At 44.1% G+C, this 18,564-nt stretch overlaps 1 protein-coding gene across 3 annotated transcripts in view; it reads right to left on the bottom strand.

Moving 5' to 3' along the window:
• The window catches only part of ZNF385D (zinc finger protein 385D), a 595,307-nt gene that overhangs the window by 216,446 nt on the left and 360,297 nt on the right, over positions 1–18,564 (bottom strand). The window contains exon 1 of one of the 3 annotated variants that reach the window (XM_064166854.1): positions 16,165–16,399. The exons of the other annotated variants lie outside the window; for them this stretch is intronic. Within the exon in view, the coding sequence (XP_064022924.1) occupies positions 16,165–16,186 (22 nt within the window). The 5' untranslated portion in view covers positions 16,187–16,399. Of the gene's footprint in view, positions 1–16,164; positions 16,400–18,564 lie in introns of those variants that run through there. 3 annotated transcript variants of the gene reach the window in all.

The raw sequence follows: 18,564 nt of genomic DNA, 5'->3' as shown, positions 1-18,564 counted from the left end.
TGATTCTATGATTAGGAACAAACCTCAGCTTTTTCTTACTGCTGCTGTTCTGCTTAGCTCATGCAGTCTCTTATAAGGAAGAAGTTACCATAAACCATTAATTGATTTGTCCTGATCACTTTAATGATATTGTCAATAATGTGTCTCAATAAAAGAAAAGACATCTCAGTTCAACAAATCCCTTGAGTGGTTGCCCCCACAGAATGCAAAGGGTTGGAAGGGACCTCTGGAGATCTGGAGCCCAATGGCCCTGCCAGAGCAAGACCATACAATCTATTGCAGGTTGCACAGGAATGCACCCAAACAGGTCTTGAAAGTTGCAGAGAAAGAAACTCCACAACCTCCCTGGGGAGTCTGTTCCAGTGCTCTGTCACTCTTACAGTTAAGAAGTTCTTCCTCATGCTGAGGTGGAACTTTCTGTACTGTAGATTACATCCATTGCCCCTTGTCCTACCCCAGGGCACAAGTGAGAAGAGGCTGTCCCTTCCCCCCTGACACCCAGCCCTCATCTATTTATATACATTGACTAGGTACCCTCTAAGTCTTCTCCTCTCCAGACTAAAAAGCCCCAGGTCTTTCAGCCTTTCCTCATAAGGCACATGCTCCAATCCCTTAATCATCCTTGGACTCTGCCTGTCCCTCTTGAACTGGGAAGCCCAAAACTGAATGCAATATTCCCAGTGAGGCCTCACCAGGACAGAGAAGAGGGAGAGGAGAACCTCCCTTGATCTGCTGGACACACTCTTCCTAATACACCCCAGGATCCCATTGGCCTTCTTGGCCACAAGGGCACATTGCTGTGCCATGGGTACCTTGTTAGCCACCAGCACTCCCAGGTCCCTCTCCACAGGGCTGCTCTCCAGCAGTCACCTCCCAGCCTGTACTGGTGCAGTTTGTTATCCCTCCCCAGGTGCAGGACTCTGCACTTGTCCTTGTTGAACCTCATCTGGTTCCTCTGTGCCCAGCTCTGTCTGTCCAGGTCTGCAGCCTGCAGCTGGATCAGCCAAGCCTCCCAGCTTGGTGTCATCAGCAAAGTTGCTGAGCAGACTCTGTCTGTCTGTGCCCTCATCAGTGTCACTGATGAAGATGTTGAACAGGACTGGACCCAGCACTGATCCCTGGGAGACTGCAGTTAGAGCTCTCCAGCTGGACCTGGCACCATTGATCACCACCCTCTGAACTCTATTGTTTAACCAGTTCCTAATCCATTTTGGTCTGTTCTCTCCCACACTTCCTGAGCTTGCTCCCAAGGGAGTTGTGGCAGACAGTGTTAAAAGCCTTGCTAAGGTCCAGGTAGACTCCATCCATTGGTCTCCCTGAATCTACCCATTCAGATGCAGAATGCTCTCAGGTTAGTCAAGCATGACTGCCCCTTGGTAAATCCATGCTGACTACTGATAACCTTCTTCTCTTCCAAGTCCTAGAGATGACCTCCAGCAGGAGCTGCTCCATCACTTTCTCCAGGGGTGGAGGTGAGGCTGGAGGTCTGTAGTTACCTGGAGCCTCTTTCTTGCCCTTTTTAAAGACTGCAGTGCCATTGGCTCTGCTCCAGGCCTCAGGCACCTCTCCTGTCTGCCCTGATCCAGCAAAAACGATGGAGAGTGGCAGAGCAAACTCAGCCAGTTCTTAGCACCCTTGGGTGCATCTCATCAGGGCCCATGTGCTTGTGAATGTTCAGTTTTTGTAACTGATCCCTCATCCACTCTTCACTGGCCAGTGGGGAGCATTCCCTCCTCCAGGCTTTCTCTCCTTTATCCAGGTTCTGGAGTTCACAGGGGCTGGGCTTAGGAGTAAAGAGTGAAGCAAAGGATGTATTCAGCAACTCTGCCTTCTCTGGATCTTCAGCTCCCAGGGCTGCCTTCTCCCTCAGCAGTGGACCCACACCTCCCCTACTCTTTCTATTACTGCTGATACATCTGTAGAAGCCCTTCCTGTTCTCTTTTACTTCCTTAGACATTTTTACTCCTAAGAGGGTTTTGGCCTTTCCAGTTGCATTTTTACATGCCCTGACAACTTCTCTATAGTTCTTCCATGAACTGTAAATTTCTTTCTTCCATGAGATTTCTTTCAGAAGCTCTTTGCTCAGCCAGGCAGGTCTCCTAGCATGTCTACCTGAATTTTTGCTCACCCATTTGGGCTTAGACAAAAAGGGATTTTAAAATTGACTAACTTTCTTGGGCTCCATTTCCTTGCAGAGCCTCAGCCCACGGGATTGCTGCAGGTAGATCTTTGAAGAGTACAAAGTTAGCCCTGCAGAAGTCCAGGGTTATAATCCTACTTATTGTTCTGCTTCTACCTTGTATAAACTAAACTCCACCATATCATGATCACTGTCACCAAGGCTGTTTCCCAGCTGGAAATAATTTAAACAGGACTACTGTGAATTAAATAAGAGAGTTGAGGTTGTTCAGTCTGGAAAGGAAAAGGCTGTGGGGAGCCTTCCAGTATTTGAGAGGGATCTATAAGATATTTAGAGAGGGATATTTTAGAGGAGCATATAGTGTCAGGACAAGGGATAATAACTTCAAACTGGAAGAAGTTGGATTTAGATTAAATATTGGGAAGAAATTCTTCACTGTGAGGTCAGTGAGGCACTGCAACAGGCTGCCCACAGGAGATGTGGAGGCTCCAACCCTGGAATTGTTCTAAACCAGGCTGGAAGGCACTTTGGACAACCTTGTCTAGTAGGAAGTGTCCCTGCCCATGGTTCTTTAAAGACCTTTCCAACCCAAACCATTTTCTCATTCTGCATTCTACATAACTGGTACATAGTCAGGGATTGATACCCACCTGAACATGAGCCAGCAGTGTGCCCAGGTGGCCAAGAGAGCCAGTGGCATCCTGGCCTGCATCAGGAATGGTGTGGCCAGCAGGAGCAGGGAGGTCATTCTGCCCCTGTACTCTGCACTGGTTAGACCACACCTTGAGTCCTGTGTCCAGTTCTGGGCCCCCCAGTTTAGGAGGGACATTGAGATGCTTGAGCATGTCCAGAGAAGGGCAATGAGGCTGGGGAGAGGCCTTGAGCACAGCCCTACGAGGAGAGGCTGAGGGAGCTGGGATTGGTTAGCCTGGAGAAGAGGAGGCTCAGGGGAGACCTTATTGCTGTCTGCAACTACCTGAGGGGTGGTTGTGGCCAGGAGGAGGTTGCTCTCTTCTCTCAGGTGGTCAGCACCAGAACAAGAGGACACAGCCTCAGGCTGTGCCAGGGGAAATTTAGGCTGGAGGTGAGGAGAAAGTTCTTCCCTGAGAGAGTCATTGGACACTGGAATGGGCTGCCCGGGGAGGTGGTGGAGTCGCCGTCCCTGGAGCTGTTCAAGGCAGGATTGGACGTGGCACTTGGTGCCATGGTCTGGCCTTGAGCTCTGTGGTAAAGGGTTGGACTTGATGATCTGTGAGGTCTCTTCCAACCCTGATGATACTGTGACACTGTGATACTGTGAAGTTTGCAAGCTGCCATCCTGTACAAACAAACTTGCAAATATCCACCTAAAAAGGATCAGCTTTGTGGCTTTAAGGGTACTTTGGGTAGTTGTTGGGGGGTGGGATGCTTGGCATTGTTTTGTGGGCTTGGGTGGGTTTTTTGGTTTGGTTTGGTTTTGCATAAGACTGGGAGTTTATATGGAATTAAGTAGTTGAGTTCACCTAAGAATTTCACACTACTGGCATTGTTGACTTGGAGATGGAAATAATAAAAGCCATAATGACTATATTTTGTTTCACAGCTGAGACCTGCTTGATAACTTCTTGAAAAAAGGTTGGTGGTTTTGAACCACTTCCTGAAAAAACAAGTAATCAGCATAGCTTTGATTGCCTATTAATTCCTAGGCCTTTCTATGGAAACCATAGAAGCTCAGGTTGAGACAAGGGAACTGATGGAGTCTTACCCTGCAAGGGCATGGAACTCTTTTAGCATGGGAAGACTGAGGGCAGAGCACTCCTTCCTGCAGATGCATCTTCCTGTAAGTAGGGCTTCCCACACAAGGTCATAGAATCAACCAGGTTGGAGGAGACCTCCAAGATCATGCAGGCCAACCTAGCACCCAACCCTGGCCAATCAACCAGACCATGGCACTAAGTGCCTCATCCAGGCTTCCCTTGAACACCTCCAGGGACAGTGACTCCACCACCTCCCTGGGCAGCCCATTCCAATGCCAATCACTCTCTCTGCCAACAACTTCCTCCTAACATCCAGCCTAGACTTCCTCTGGTGCAGCTTGAACCTCGTTCCCTTTGTTATGTTGCTGCTTGCCTGGCAGAAGAGATCAACCACCTCCTGGCTACAACCTTCTTTCAGGGAGCTGCAGGCAGCAGTGAGCTCTGCCCTGAGCCTCCTTTTCTGCAGGCTGCACACCCCCAGCTCCCTCAGCCTCTCCTCACAGGGCTGTGCTCCAGGCCCCTCACCAGCTTCATTGCCCTTCTCTGGACACATTCTAATATCTTAACAGCTCTCCTGAATTGAGGAGCCCAGAACTGGACACAGACCTCAAGGTGTGACTAGTGTAACTCCAGTTGTTCAACTGACCAGGCTCATGTTCCCATCACATTCAGTGCCTCTTTTGGCAAAAAAAAGACAGGGAACAACTTACTTGAGCAGAAATTACAACCCAAACAGATAAACCCTTCCTCTTGAAATACTTCTGATGGTGAATGAGGAAGAAACAGACAATGGTCATGCTGCTCAGCATGCCAGCACTCTCCATCCTCTGACCTGCTACCCAAATGCCTGCCAAAGTTCAACTGATGATCAGTTTAAAATTTTAAAGGACACTTAATTCACAGTTGTAACTATTTGAGACAGTAAACATTACTGTCACAAATTATTTGAATGGTACCTTAAATAGACTAGATCTAATTTAATATTTCCATCACAGTTGCAATTCTTACATTATCAGAACCATGAAAGTTCCTCAATATTAGATCCATCAAATGAAATGGAGTTCAAGCAAATCTCATAATCAGTTGAACAATTTCCACAGCTCATTACAAATAATCATTGTTTTCTGAACACTCCTCCATCACTGTGAGAACAGATCAGATTGAGAAAAAACAACATCAGTAGGAAAAGCTCATTTTTTGCTGAAAGAGTCTTGAACTTTCAACAGCTTTATTTATCAGAGGGCTGCAGCAGCTCTGCTATGAGGACAGGCTACAAGAGTTGGGGCTCTACAGCCTGGAGAAGAGAAGGCATCAAGGAGACTTTATAGTGGCCTTCCAGTACCTGAAGGGGGCTACAAGAAGGCTGGGGAGGGACTACTGACAAGGGCTTGTAATGACAGGACAAAGTGTAATGGGTTTAAACTGGCAGAGGAGAGATTGAAAGTGGATGTCAGGAACAGGTTCCTTGCAATGAGGGTGGTGAGACACTGGCACCGGTAGCCCAGGGAGGTTGTGGCTGCTCCCTGCCTGGAGGTGTTCAAGGCCAGGTTGGATGAGGCCTTGAGTGACCTGTTCTAGTGGGAGGTGTCCCTGCTTGTGGTGGGGGGTTGGAACTGGCTGATCTTTGGAGTCCCTTCCAACCTAAACCATTCTATGATTCTAGCAGCAACCAGAAAAGCCTGGATGAGGCACTTAGTGCCATGGTCTGGTTGACTGAATAGGGCTGGGTGCTAGGTTGGACTGGATGATCTTGAAGGTCTCTTCCAACCTGCTTGATTCTATGATTCTATGATTTCAAAACCTGTCCAATTTCTTTCAGACATGATGTCAATGTTACTTCAACAAATATGCCATAAAAATCATCTCTCTGCATTATTTCTTAGAACCAAAGTTGGCTACATAGAGAGAAGAACCTGCAAAAGCAGAGATCAATCATAGAATCAACCAGGTTGGAAGAGACCTCCAAGATCCTCCAGTCCAACCTAGCATAGGAACCTTGGGAAGATTTCATAAAAGATTAACCTATCTGTACCTTGAATCATTCTTTAATGGCATGAGTGATCTGTTAGTGCAGGGTCCATGAAAGAGTTGGGAACTTAGACTTCTGCTCTTTGTGATTTGGAAGGTTTTAGCTCAGCTGAGTTGTCTCAAACAGATAATTACCAAAACACATCCATAGTGCATGTGACTATGTACTGAGGTCAGATGGCACTATTCATGCTTCCAGATGAGTCTAAACTGAGCTTTGTATTGCTGAAAATGTGCTGACCTGGCTTTTTAGCACAAAAACTCCTGAATAACTGACAAGGAGGTGTCATTGAATTGTTACCTTTGTGAATATTCCTGCAAAAAAATCTTCCTGCTAACAATGCATAGAAAGCTTAGACAAAGCACAGGGACATTGATGGACTAAGCTGAGGAATATTTAAAGAAAATTAATTGTTAATGTTCTTTCAGTCATAGAATCAACCAAGTTGGAAGAGACCTTCAGGCTCATCTAGGCCAACCTAGCACCCAGCCCTAGACAATCAACCAGACCATGGCACTAAGTGCCTCAGCCAGGCTTTGCTTGAACACCTCCAGGCACAGTGACTCCACCACCTCCCTGGGCAGCCCATTCCAATGCCAATCACTCTCTCTGACAACAACTTCCTCCTAATATCCAGTCTGGACCTCCCCTGGCACAGCTTGAAACTGTGTCCCCTTGTCCTGTTGTTGGTTGCCTGGCAGAAGAGCCCAACCCCACCTGGCTACAACCTCCCTTCAGGCAGTTGTAGACAGCAATGAGGTCTGCCCTGAGCCTCCTCTTCTGCAGGCTGCACACCCCCAGCTCCCTCAGCCTCTCCTCACAGGGCTGTGCTCCAGGCCCCTCTCCAGCTTTGTTTCTCTGGACACCTTCCAGTACCTCAACATCTCTCTTGAGCTGAGAATTTCTCTTGAACCATCTCTCTTGAAAGCTAAGTATGATCAAAGATTGCCTACCTGAGATAGTTCTGCTCTGCCTTTCCTCACTATATTCATTCTTCTGGACATACTTAGAAAAAATATATACAGGCTACAGTAGAATAGACAGTAAAAATAAATGGATGCTCTACACATCTGTACTATCTCCTTTCAAACTGTGGAGTTGCCCAGGTGTTCAGAGTGCTGCATAACATCATTACTCATTGTCTTTGCAAGGCCAGTATCAGGCTATCTGAACACATTTTCTTCCCTGTGATGAAAGCATGTGATGAAAATTTTGCTTCCATTTAGGCAGCATGTGCAAAGCAGAGCAGTTCTGTTCTGACATCTTGGGGTGCTTGTGCAGGCGGCGCTGCCAGTACCATTTTGCTGCGGTAGCGGCAGACCACAGGGCTCTGCCGGCTGCCTGCCTGCCTGCCTGCCTTTCTCTGCCGGCAAAGTGTGTGTGTTTCACACATTGCAAGGCTTCCAGCAATCGCATTTTGATTGTATCTGCATTATTGGAAGGATCTCAAATGTCATTTTGCTTTCATTTTTTAAATGTGTTTTCAGCTTTCAGTGTTGTTTTGTTCCATGCAGTAAGTTCATTGACACAAAGGAGCATAGATGTGTGGGCTGTTTGTGTTTAGACTCTTTAAGGCCAATGATTCTTTATACCTTGCCAACCTGCACGTTATGGGGAAGGTAATCTACTGCATGCTGTCTGAGTGTGCAGAGTTAAACGCTGATATGAAGGATTCTTGTCTGGTGTGCATGGATCTGATCACAGATAGGTATCTCTGCAAGACACTGTACTTTCTCCACGGCATATCCAAAGATGTGCCAGATGTCCAGTTGCTTATGAACCTATTAGGAGCCCTAATGATGGGCTGCTAATTAGGATTGAGTAGGTTTGTCAGCTCTGCCTAGGTAAGAGGATATCTTTTATGCTCTATAAAAATACCACAAAGGATTAAGGAGCAGGAAAAAAAAATATTTGGAATCTGTTAAATGTATTGAAAAACTTTACTTCAAACCACCTGGAAAAGAATAGAATCAGAACTGGTCTGAGAAAAGAAAGAAAAAAGAAAAGGGAAAGAAAAAAAAATGATACTGTGTGAACCAAAGCAATTTCCAAGCAGTCAGTGCTACAAAGATTTAAGCCAAGAGAAACTCAATGTGATAGTAAAAGGTTAGTGCCACTGCCCTAGCACTGTATGGAGAAAGCAGAACTAAATAACCAGTTTTATAAGGCAGACAGACTGTGGTCAGGATTGGAGGTGGGGACACAAATGTCTATAAATGATCACATCATAGCTTGAGCACTAAAGGCATGTAAGGCTACTAGAAATAATGTACTACCATGGCTTTATGGCACCCGTTTTCATGTGGATGCTACATCCTTGGTAAGGAAGTGAGACAAAAAGGGAAAGGATTTGAATATATCTTTGTACATTCATACACACCATTTTACAGTCTATTTTACTGGATAGAATTTATCTTTAGAAACACAGTAATTGCACAGTTAACCAGGAGATTGGGGGGAAAAAAGTTTTAGTAGGTCTGTTTGTTTTCCCTTCTTAAAGAAATGGCTCCCAACTATAACAGATGTTGCTTGAAGGGCTGAAGCAAAGACACTATTTTTCTTCTGTGCTACCTAAAAGCAGACAAGCTCACACAGTTCCTACCACCGAAAAATTTCCTGCTCACAACAGCACAACTCACCAGTAACAGCAGGAAAACAAAGGAGCCGTTTGCCAGCTGTGTAACAGCCACATATCTGGCAAAGTAAATGCTCCTGAGATGTGGCTGCTTTTGACAGGAGGTGAGTGGATTTTCTGCCACAGGTAAATACTAGCAAACAAAAATCAGTTTGCTAAACATTGCACTGTAGAGACAATAGAGCCTCAGGTCACCGCTGAGAAATGACTTGGCTTAGCAAGAGGAGCACTGATAATTGCTTGCAGTGCCAAGACTGCCTTCTTCCCACTGCCTCCTTCCTCGTGTGTTCACAACTGCAGATCTTGCTGCAGTTCTGTGCTTTCTGACTGTTTCTTTTTCTTTTGGGTTGGGCTTTTTTTTTTTGAGGGGTTGTTTTTGTGAGGTGGGTTTGGGGTTTTGGGGTTGTTTTTGTTGTTGTTGTTTTGGGTTTTGGTCTGTGGGGTTGGTTTTGGGTGGTTTTGGTTGGTTGGTTTGGGGAGTTTTGGTTTGTTTTTCATTTTGTTTTGGCTTCCCCCTCCCCCCCCCCCATTCAATATTGATCTCTAGATCAACAGTGGGTAGCAGTATTGGAAAACACAGCCATTATCTCCATCCATCTTCATAAATTACTACACTCCATAGTAAACTGAGTAAACAAGGTCAACAGCAACAAAGGAATCTGACTGAGAACAGTTTCCTGTCTTCCATTCGGTGAAGTGTGCTGCCCATCTGCTTTGTCAGGCGCAGGATGAAAGCAGATAAACAGCAGAAGCGCTGTGAAGTAATAGTCAAAGAGTAAATTAAGCCTGGCTTCTTCCCTTCCTTCCTAAGAGAGCAGCTTCTAAAACAAACTCCCTATCTTGTTTTCTGAGGAAGAGGCTTCCAGTTTGCTCTGTAAGGGACAGAATGCACAAGCAATGCACAGGATAAAAATTACCACTGTGAAACAAAGCCCTTTGAGAGCCTAAGCATATGCTGAAATTCCAAACAGCAAGCAGACACTCCCAGTCAATCCCATTTGTGGATCTCAGTAACTGCTCCAGAGAGGAAGCTCCTATACATTACCAAACCCCAGGAGCTTTTCAAGATTTACTTGGAAGAAAAAACAAACCCAAACCAAGTGGTACATTATGGTTTTAAATTCTGAAATCTGCAGGGACTACAAAAGAGTAAATTAGTTGGCTGGGCAATAGAGCCAGGACCTGATCTCACAAAGAATTCTCCAGGCTTTCTAAACAACTGCTTCAGCCAGCTAGTTCTGGTGTTAGGGGAAAAAATAAAAGGAAACAAGAAATAGTCTGATCTAAGCAAAAGTTTTTTAAACAGCTGTGACATTTGCCCAAGCACAGATAGGGGACAAAAACTGAGCAGTGCTTTTGTTTCAGTGTTCTCAAGAAGGACACATATACCTTGCTTTTTTTTTTTCCAATCCCAAAGATTTAAATGGATACAATTTTAAACAGCAAAGGAGACAGAACTACATCATCATAGGGGTTCACAACGTAAGGGTGTGCAGTAATTAAAGGTGCATAAGATCCTCCCTCACAGCTCCAATTTCAAATTACAATTGTGTTTTTACATCTGTTCCAGATCCTTGCCCACTTCCTTAAGCTCTCCTACCACGAGTATGATTTGGGTAACTATTCACAGTGCATATGCACCAAGTAAAAAAGAACAGAGTTTGAGGGAACATATTAATGACTGATGAGCTTGAAAAAACAATCAACAAAATGGGCAAGGAGAGCAGAACATATGAGCATGACAATGATGCTGCTTCATGTATTAGATTTTCCACCTGCACACAGCCTTTGCAGAAACGTGTTGCTAAAATCACTGAGCATATAGACTGACCTACAGAATGTGGTTTTGTTACAGTAATGACTTTGCCCTACAACAGAGCAAAGCTTCTTCCCACTTTCAACCCCAGCAATTTGCTTCAAGTACAATCTCAGACACTTCAGGCTTTGGCATTTCGAGCCAATCCCTTTTACTGCATTTTCTCTGAACGCTCCCAATCATCCACGCAATTTCAGCTGCAAAACTAATCTTTGCATCATATTACATGGAATAACTCCTTTTTAGAACTGAAACCTTTATGACCTCTATTGTATTTGAAGAACTTCCATGATCTAATACCAAATTGCAATATTTCCTTTATCAAGATCAAATATGTTTCTTCCTCTTCAAGTACTACCATCTTCTTTAGTGCAAGGAGCAGCAAAAGCTTTGAAGGGATTCCTGCAACCCAGTTAGCACTTTCATAATTGCAAGAAAGCCTTGAATTGACACCAGGTTATAAAACAAAATCAAAATAATAGGGAAATGTATTTGCATAGGTGGGAAGAAGCCATCTGACAAATAATTCTGCAATCAAAGGCTCTCATTACTTTAAAATGGTTTATTAAAAAGTTAAAAAATCACATTTTAAGGAAAAAAAAATCTATGAACAAAGACAGAGCCTTTACATCATAATGAAAATGAAAGCAATCCTGTTCCTCCTTAGCATTTAATTCCTTACCAGGAGCAAGCCATTTGTTAAGGAGGGATACAGGATTAGATGCCACAATCATCCCAATTAAACTATTGGTAGACAGAGATTCATGTGCATGCTTCTGCACACACACTTTCTTCTAGAGGACCCTCAGCTGAGACTACTCTGATCTAATCTTCTCTAATGAAGCAAAAAAATCATTAAGTCTGATTTTGGCTTTGGAGCAGCTATGCCACTCACCTGAAGGGTAACACTGGGGATGACTTATTTTCCTGTATGAAACAGTGAAATCACCTTTTATTTATGGTAACATGCAGGATCTATTTAGAGGTATTTAAACCAAACAGGTTTTGCAGCAATCTAAAAGGGCACAGTGCTAGCACAGAGCAGTTTCTGTGAGTTCAAACAGGACTTTTTAGCAGTATGTATACATGCAAGTAATAAATATTCAGCGTTTCAAGATCTGAACTGCCCAGGAGGCTGCAACATTCCAAGTATAAACATCAGGCTCCCGCAGATTTTAAGATCCTACATGTTGGCTTGCTCAGCTAAATTCTTCTGTCACGTGCAGCCCCCATTATATATTAACCACACTTTGGTATTACAGATTGGTGGTGATAAAATGCAGTTAATAATCCAGTATCTTTGTCTCCCAGGATATTCCAAAAGCACAGCCTTATCATCGCTGATTTATCCTGCCTTAAAGGAAGAGGAACAGAAACGCTACGAGAGGCCTCCACGGTGTCTAATCTAAAAGGAAATACAACGTCCTAAAACCAAACCTGAGACCATTAACTGCTCTCAGTGAAACAGGTTGGTTAGTTAGCACAATGTATGCTTTCCTGAAAGAGGTGGCAAGAGATTTGGGAGATGTGTGCGGGGGGGAGAGGGGGTATTTTTTCTTTCATGATTCATCCAGAATGAATCTCTCCTACAAGAATATGTTCCAGAAATAAAAAGAGATACTATAATAGTAGTGTGTATGTAGATGAATTACTACACTCTGCAATACTGACAGGAAAAAAATCCCCCTGAAAATTAAAACAGCCACAACGCAAATAGAAACGTGATAGTATTCTCAGCTGGGGATTTTTTGGGTTCCCACCTTATGAGTTCTATGATACGACCCCCAAAGTATACTCATTTCCACCCCAATATATTAGGTTTCCCTGTATATGAATTCTATGATATGACCCCCATAGTATACTCATTTCCACCCCAATATGTTAGGTTTCCCTGCATATGAATTCTATGATACGACCCCCAAAGTATACTCATTTCCACCCCAATATATTAGGTTTCCCTGTATATGAATTCTATGATATGACCCCCATGGTATACTCATTTCCACCCCAATATGTTAGGTTTCCCTGCATATGAATTCTATGATACGACCCCCAAAGTATACTCATTTCCACCCCAATATATTAAGTTTCCCTGTATATGAATTCTATGATATGACCCCCATAGTATACTCATTTCCACCCCAATATGTTAGGTTTCCCTGTATATGAATTCTATTATATGACCCCCATAGTATACTCATTTCCACCCCAATATATTAGGTTTCCCTGTATATGAATTCTATGATATGACCCCCAAAGTATACTCATTTCCACCCCAATATGTTAGGTTTCCCTGCATATGAATTCTATGATACGACCCCCATAGTATGCTCATTTCCACCCCTATATATTAGGTTTTCCTCTATAAAGTGAACAGAAACATTGAGAGCAGAAGCTACTTAAACCAGTCATAAATTCTCATTTTTGGTTTGGCTTTTATTTTTCGTTCTGTTTCTTTAGTGAAGGCAAGGTAGAGGGGCCTGCAGGGGAGTGAGTTTTTGGCAGTGAGTGTGGAGCGTTGCCTTCCCTCTCAATTCTAGTTCAGGTTTGCCAAGCTCCCAGGACCAATGCTCAGTGTCCAGCAACTGCAATGTCCCTTTAGCGCTTCCTCCAGTCCAGTGTCTGCAGCGCTGGTGTGTGGCACACACCAAGCGCTCTCCTTTCCCCCTCCCAAACAGCAAAGCCTGCTTTCCCCTTGATCTGAACAGACTGGTGATCCAACTCAAGTGGCAGCCACAGGGGCCACCACACTTGCAGGATGAGGCAGCACCGCCAGGCGCCTCTGCTGCTGGGCGGAGAATGGCATGACTGCTGGCAAGATGGCTGGGCCAAGGCAGCAGAGCCCACTAGGACCTTTTAAGGCAGAGGTAGCAACATCCACCTATGACCATCAACTGCAGCAGAGCCCCTCACAGCGAGCAGGACTGGAGGAGGTCTCAAGTTATCAGCACGCACTGTGGCTCTGTGGCATTAGCAGCCACCCACCGCTTCTCCTTTTGGAGCTGCTGAGAACGGCTGCAACTGACTTTTGTCTTACGCTGAATTATTGGCTCCTGGATAAAGGCAACCCAAATTTACTTTGAGGTAAGTATGTGCCATTTTAAGTACAAAGTCTCTACCTACAAAAACACTTCACAGAAATCTCTTCTTTCCATCGGCTTTTACCTTACAATACAAATCCTACAAAAGGATGTGTTGTTACTATTATTATTATTACTACTATTATTACTATTGCTACTACAGCTCCATATCTCCGTTCAACTTGAAATGGAAAATGCAAACCCAATACAATGAGTAACAAATGTATCCATGGTGACCAAAACACAAACTAAAGGACAGCACAAAGACTGAAAAATCAGCAGTGAAACTACTCCGTCAAAATTCTGGGGAAACGTACACAAGAAAAATTCACACAATTAGAGGGGCCACAATAAATTGGATTACTTGAAGGCTCGGCTCAAACAGTAGAACATACATGGGAAAATGTCATAGAGCAGTAGAATATCTCAGCCCAAAAATCTTCTTGAGGCTACAGCTTTAAATAGAAAGAGAAACACTATGATAAAACCCTGAATTCATGGAATAAAACCTCCCTCGTCCCGTTAACACTTGCTCTATAAAAATAATCCTTTCAGAGAGTTAGGGCTTCATTTCCAAGGTAATTATTTCAGTGTTCATTTCAACCTTAAAGCTTTACACATGCGTTCCCACTATGCCACCTTACATCAGCAGCAGTTAGACAGAAAGGCCCAGGCAAAGCAGCAAGATGCATACCAGCATACAGAAATGCTTACTTGTTCTTTCCCTTCCTATTCTCTAGGTGATTCAATAGCAGCATGCACAGCGAAAGAAATACCACCGAGTTCTTTTGCTAGTCTTGCCTACAAGATGACTGTAGCAATTGAAAATCCAAGTAGCCATGCTACGGACGCAGCGGAGCTTTCTTCCAGCGTTGTGCAATACTGCTTTGTGTAGTAAGTGTTGCAACAGGGACAGGTGAGATTACAGAGGTTTCTGCTTTCTCACAGAGCAGAAACAAACCCAGAACAACCACAGGCAAACACTACATCCTCAAGCTTTGTTGTGCAAAAGACAGAAACGAGAACGTTCTTTCAAAATTCAACATTAAAAGGAGTTTCAGACCAAACTAAACAGAAAACCTGCTAAACAGAAACTTTGAGCTCTACTTTAGCAGTGACATTTCCTGCTAGGAAAGCACAACCCAGTTTGTTTCAGTTAGGAACTTGTGTTGCACCAGAAAAGAAGCAATCATTGAAGCAGTGCTTTGTGGTTTTTTTTTTTTTCCGAAGAAGTAACATCAAAATAAGTTTGATCAAGATAAGTTTTGTTGAAAATTAGCAACAGGGGAAAAGAAAACCCCAGCATAAAATTATGCACCATACAGCCAACACGTAACTAACACCCTAAGCCACGCAACTTCAGGAGATCACAACTGCTAATCCTCGGCACACAAGCAATTGTAGCAAAAATCACTGCAAAAATAAAGGAAAAGGAAACCCATTTTATGCTTGCAATTACATTAAACACAGAGGAAAAATGAGCAAAAAGTTAACCTCATGCCACAGTTTTAATGGTAAGGAGACTTAACCCAAATTACCCAAACCTAAAATCGCAATGCTTGCCTATTCCTCTTGAGCCTTTGGAAAATGCAGCGAAGCTAAAACACTGGAAACGTAGCTTTGAGCAGTTCTGACAACTCAGGCGATTTATATTTTTCCTGTTAGGACAGTTAACACCGAAATTAATCTGAGTTTCACAGCAACACCTGCCCTCACCCCCACTATTTTTAATGTAATAGACATAAAATAAGGCTTGGCACGTCTTAAAGCACAGTACTATTGTGACGGGGCTCAGAATGTTACAGGAGTTCTTCTCTAAGGCTCGAAGTGAACTCTTGGTTCAATATTTAATGAACCCGAGGAAGCTGATTGCCCCAGAAATCCTCCAGTTCTCTGCTGCGCTCGTTCTAAGTATTATGCAGCCATAAATTAATGCCGAGGCTCGATGAGAGTTCAAGTAGCCACCAATAGTATTTTTCCATCACAGAAAATGTTGTGTTTTTCTGCTGTTAACCCTAAATCGCAGCATGATATTGCTATTGTACATCCCAGCCCAGTACTGCCGCACTACATTGCCCAGGCATAGCTCTACGCTCCAGCATGTTATTTCAGGGTATGCAGTCAGCTCAGCTGCAAGCATAAAGCAGATTTGCATCAAGCAACAAAATCAAACTCCGCGCAGTGTTTAACAGCTCTGAGACCTCTAAAGGCTTAAGATAATATGCAATTTGTGGTGTGCTGGAAGCCAACCCCCCCAGCAGTGATCTGCATAGAGCGGAGTCCTCGGCAAGTACAAGACTGCAAATCAAGCCTTGTGCAGCTGAATTCTTCAAAGTAACCGATGAATGACACACGGAGGTTCACTGTGCCTCCTTGGCAGCCAGTGCAGCAGCAGCTCGTCCTTTACATTAAGTTCACCTAAAACTTCCCATTCCCCCCAACCATTTCTCTTCCCCCCCTCTGCAGATGAAACAAGTTTGTCTAAAACGAGCCTAGAACGAGTTCATCCTATCCAGCTTCTTTTTCAGGCTGCTGAAACTACAGCGATAGCCCACTCAAACAGAACATTTCCCAGACAATGGAATCCTTTCAAACTGCACAGCCGACAGGATTCCCCAGCTGTCAGTTTGAGGTGCGTGCCAGCACAAAACGTTCGGGAACACGAAACAATAATCACTCCTATTGATAACGCGAGCAGAAACGGAATCACATCAGAGTTAGCACTTACCAAAATACATTATGTTTCTCATTAATCATGCAGTCAGGATCCCAGCGCTGTGTGCTCAGCATTAGCTCCCGCACAGGGCTGACATGTAAAAGAGAGCTCTTTCATTCTACATGATGTGGAAATTTCCCAGCACAAGAAGCGTGAGCAAGCAGTGTGCCTCCTCAGGATGAGCGCTTTGCAGGCAGCCTTATCCCTGGTACAATCCCTGTCTGATTGAGCGTTTACTCCGGCTGCATGCTGCACTGCCCATTCTTACTGTAATCTGACTCCTCCTTCTGATGTCCTTGCCGTGCCTGTGACATCAGGGCTAAGAGTACTACAAACAGCTCTTTTCTTTAACCACTTCACAACGGCGCGTTCCAATATCCTGCTTAACCTAGCTTGGTCTTGGGGGAGGAGGGGGAATAACAACTAAAACAAGTCCTTCTACAGCCTGATCTATTTCATTTCATTTCATTTTGGTCTGTTTGTTTTTCTCTTTTGGCAGCAAACCCTTTCAGTGACATAACACGCTCAATTACATAATCGATGGCAAAGACAAAGCCTATATTGTTAGTGTGTCTCGCTTTGAAGGGCAGGCTCCAGGAGAAACCCCAAATGCCCGATTCCCCAACTTCAGGAAAAGATAAAGATGCTCGGCTCTTTGCAAGATCGCGTTCCCCTAGGGCTTCTTTTTTTTCTTTCTTTGTTTAAATCACCACTTCAGTTTCAGCAAATTATTTGAACCCAAATGTTGGCTAAAGCTCAGCTTGTTTGCATTTTTTAAAGAGCAGATGACAAACAGGCAGTTCAATGTCAATAGAACTGAACTGATTTTTTGAAACTAGGATGTCTTCACATGAATAACATGATGCATATGATATACATGGTAGTGAGGCTTTGTAATGGACTTTACAGCCTTTCAGCCTCCAGGTCTCCAGTTCCTTTCTAGGCCAACCTGGTAAGTCATTAGCAGCTAGTAGCTCTGTTATTGTTCTGTGACAAATGGAGTGACCCTAAATTTGTCGCAAATAGGTTCCCACACAGTCCCTCCTCCCATATGAGCCAGTAACAGCTTCAGAGGAAAAAAGACCAAAGAAATATTGAACCACTCTCTGCCATCTACATGTAGTGCCTCGGGATGGATGTGACACACATCGGTGTGGCAGCATGGTGAAGACTGTTCGTTCTGTATTTGTGTGCGTTCTGCATCTGTCCTATGAGCCTAGAGAGGAAATCGGTTTCCCTCTGTCAGTCTGGCACGTGTCACTGACAACACACTTAAACTAAATAAAGGTAAAAAATTATGGGCAGTGTGCTGAGTTGTTTATGCAGTTCCAACCTAACAGGATGAATGTTTGCATTCTGCAGGGAAGAGGATGGCAAGTACAATTCATTGACAGCTCCACTTCTTATTTGCAGAAATTCCATACTTTGCTCTAGCATGAGGTCAAATTACTTAGAGCAGAATTATCCCACCAGTACAGCAGCCAGGGAATGCTCCAGTTGCAGCAGGAAGGTTAAAAGCCCTGGTGTGCATTGCTGTACGCATCTCTCAGCAAGACTCCTTCGCAGCATCGCTCTCACAAGGCTTCATGCTACCCGTATGAGAGTCACAGAGATTACAGCTGAGGGGAACTGGAGCATGAATTTAAGTCCTGTCCCTCATCAGCAGTCCCACAGTTCTTCAGTTCTGTTTCCTAGTCTTTCTCAGTGCCTTTTCTTATTCTATCTGCTCCTGGGAAGAGGCATGCCTGCCATGGTACTCAGATAAACTCCGAAACAAACTTTGCTTTACAATTAAAAGAGCACAATGCAAGAGTGCCCTCTGAGGTCATAGAGGGGAGGGAAGAAAATCAAGCAAACTTGTACAGCTCGAACTGACCAATTAAAGTAGAGCAAATCCTAACTCAAACTGAAGAAACACTATGTAGAAACTCACGGGAAGAAAAGGAGCTGTTTAAAACCATGGCCTGTATTTTAACTAGAGTGTTTGGACAGCAAGTAGCAGAGGGCATTCATGGCACCTTCCTTTCCTCTATTTCATCATTACAATGCTTATTCCCTTCTCCTGTACAAGAAAGGACCCCTGGTTATAGGAGAAAATACCACCCTCAGAGGCTGGTTTAAAGTATCTCAGCTGAGCCACTCCAATATCCTCTGAGTAGTAGGTTTAAGCTACTATTAGAAACCTCCTGCAGGAGAGCATTCTCTCCCCTCTCTTCACCAAGGATAAAAGCTCAGAGAATCAATTTGTTGTGGAATCCTTCAGCTCCTTTGCTAGCTCCAAAGTGCTTTTACAGAGGAACTGCATGTTGTCCTTTAGGGCAGCCTGCACCCAAGCACAGTATTTGCCTGTTCTTCTGTGTTTACCTTATCACAGAAAAGCTCAGGCTCATTCTGCCAGGAGTCAAACCCTGT

This window comes from Pogoniulus pusillus, chromosome 28, assembly GCF_015220805.1.
Source record: "Pogoniulus pusillus isolate bPogPus1 chromosome 28, bPogPus1.pri, whole genome shotgun sequence".
Classification (NCBI taxonomy): Eukaryota; Metazoa; Chordata; class Aves; order Piciformes; family Lybiidae; genus Pogoniulus; species Pogoniulus pusillus.
The sequence above is the reverse complement of the archived record's forward strand: the minus strand, read 5'-3'. Positions and strand labels throughout refer to the sequence as shown.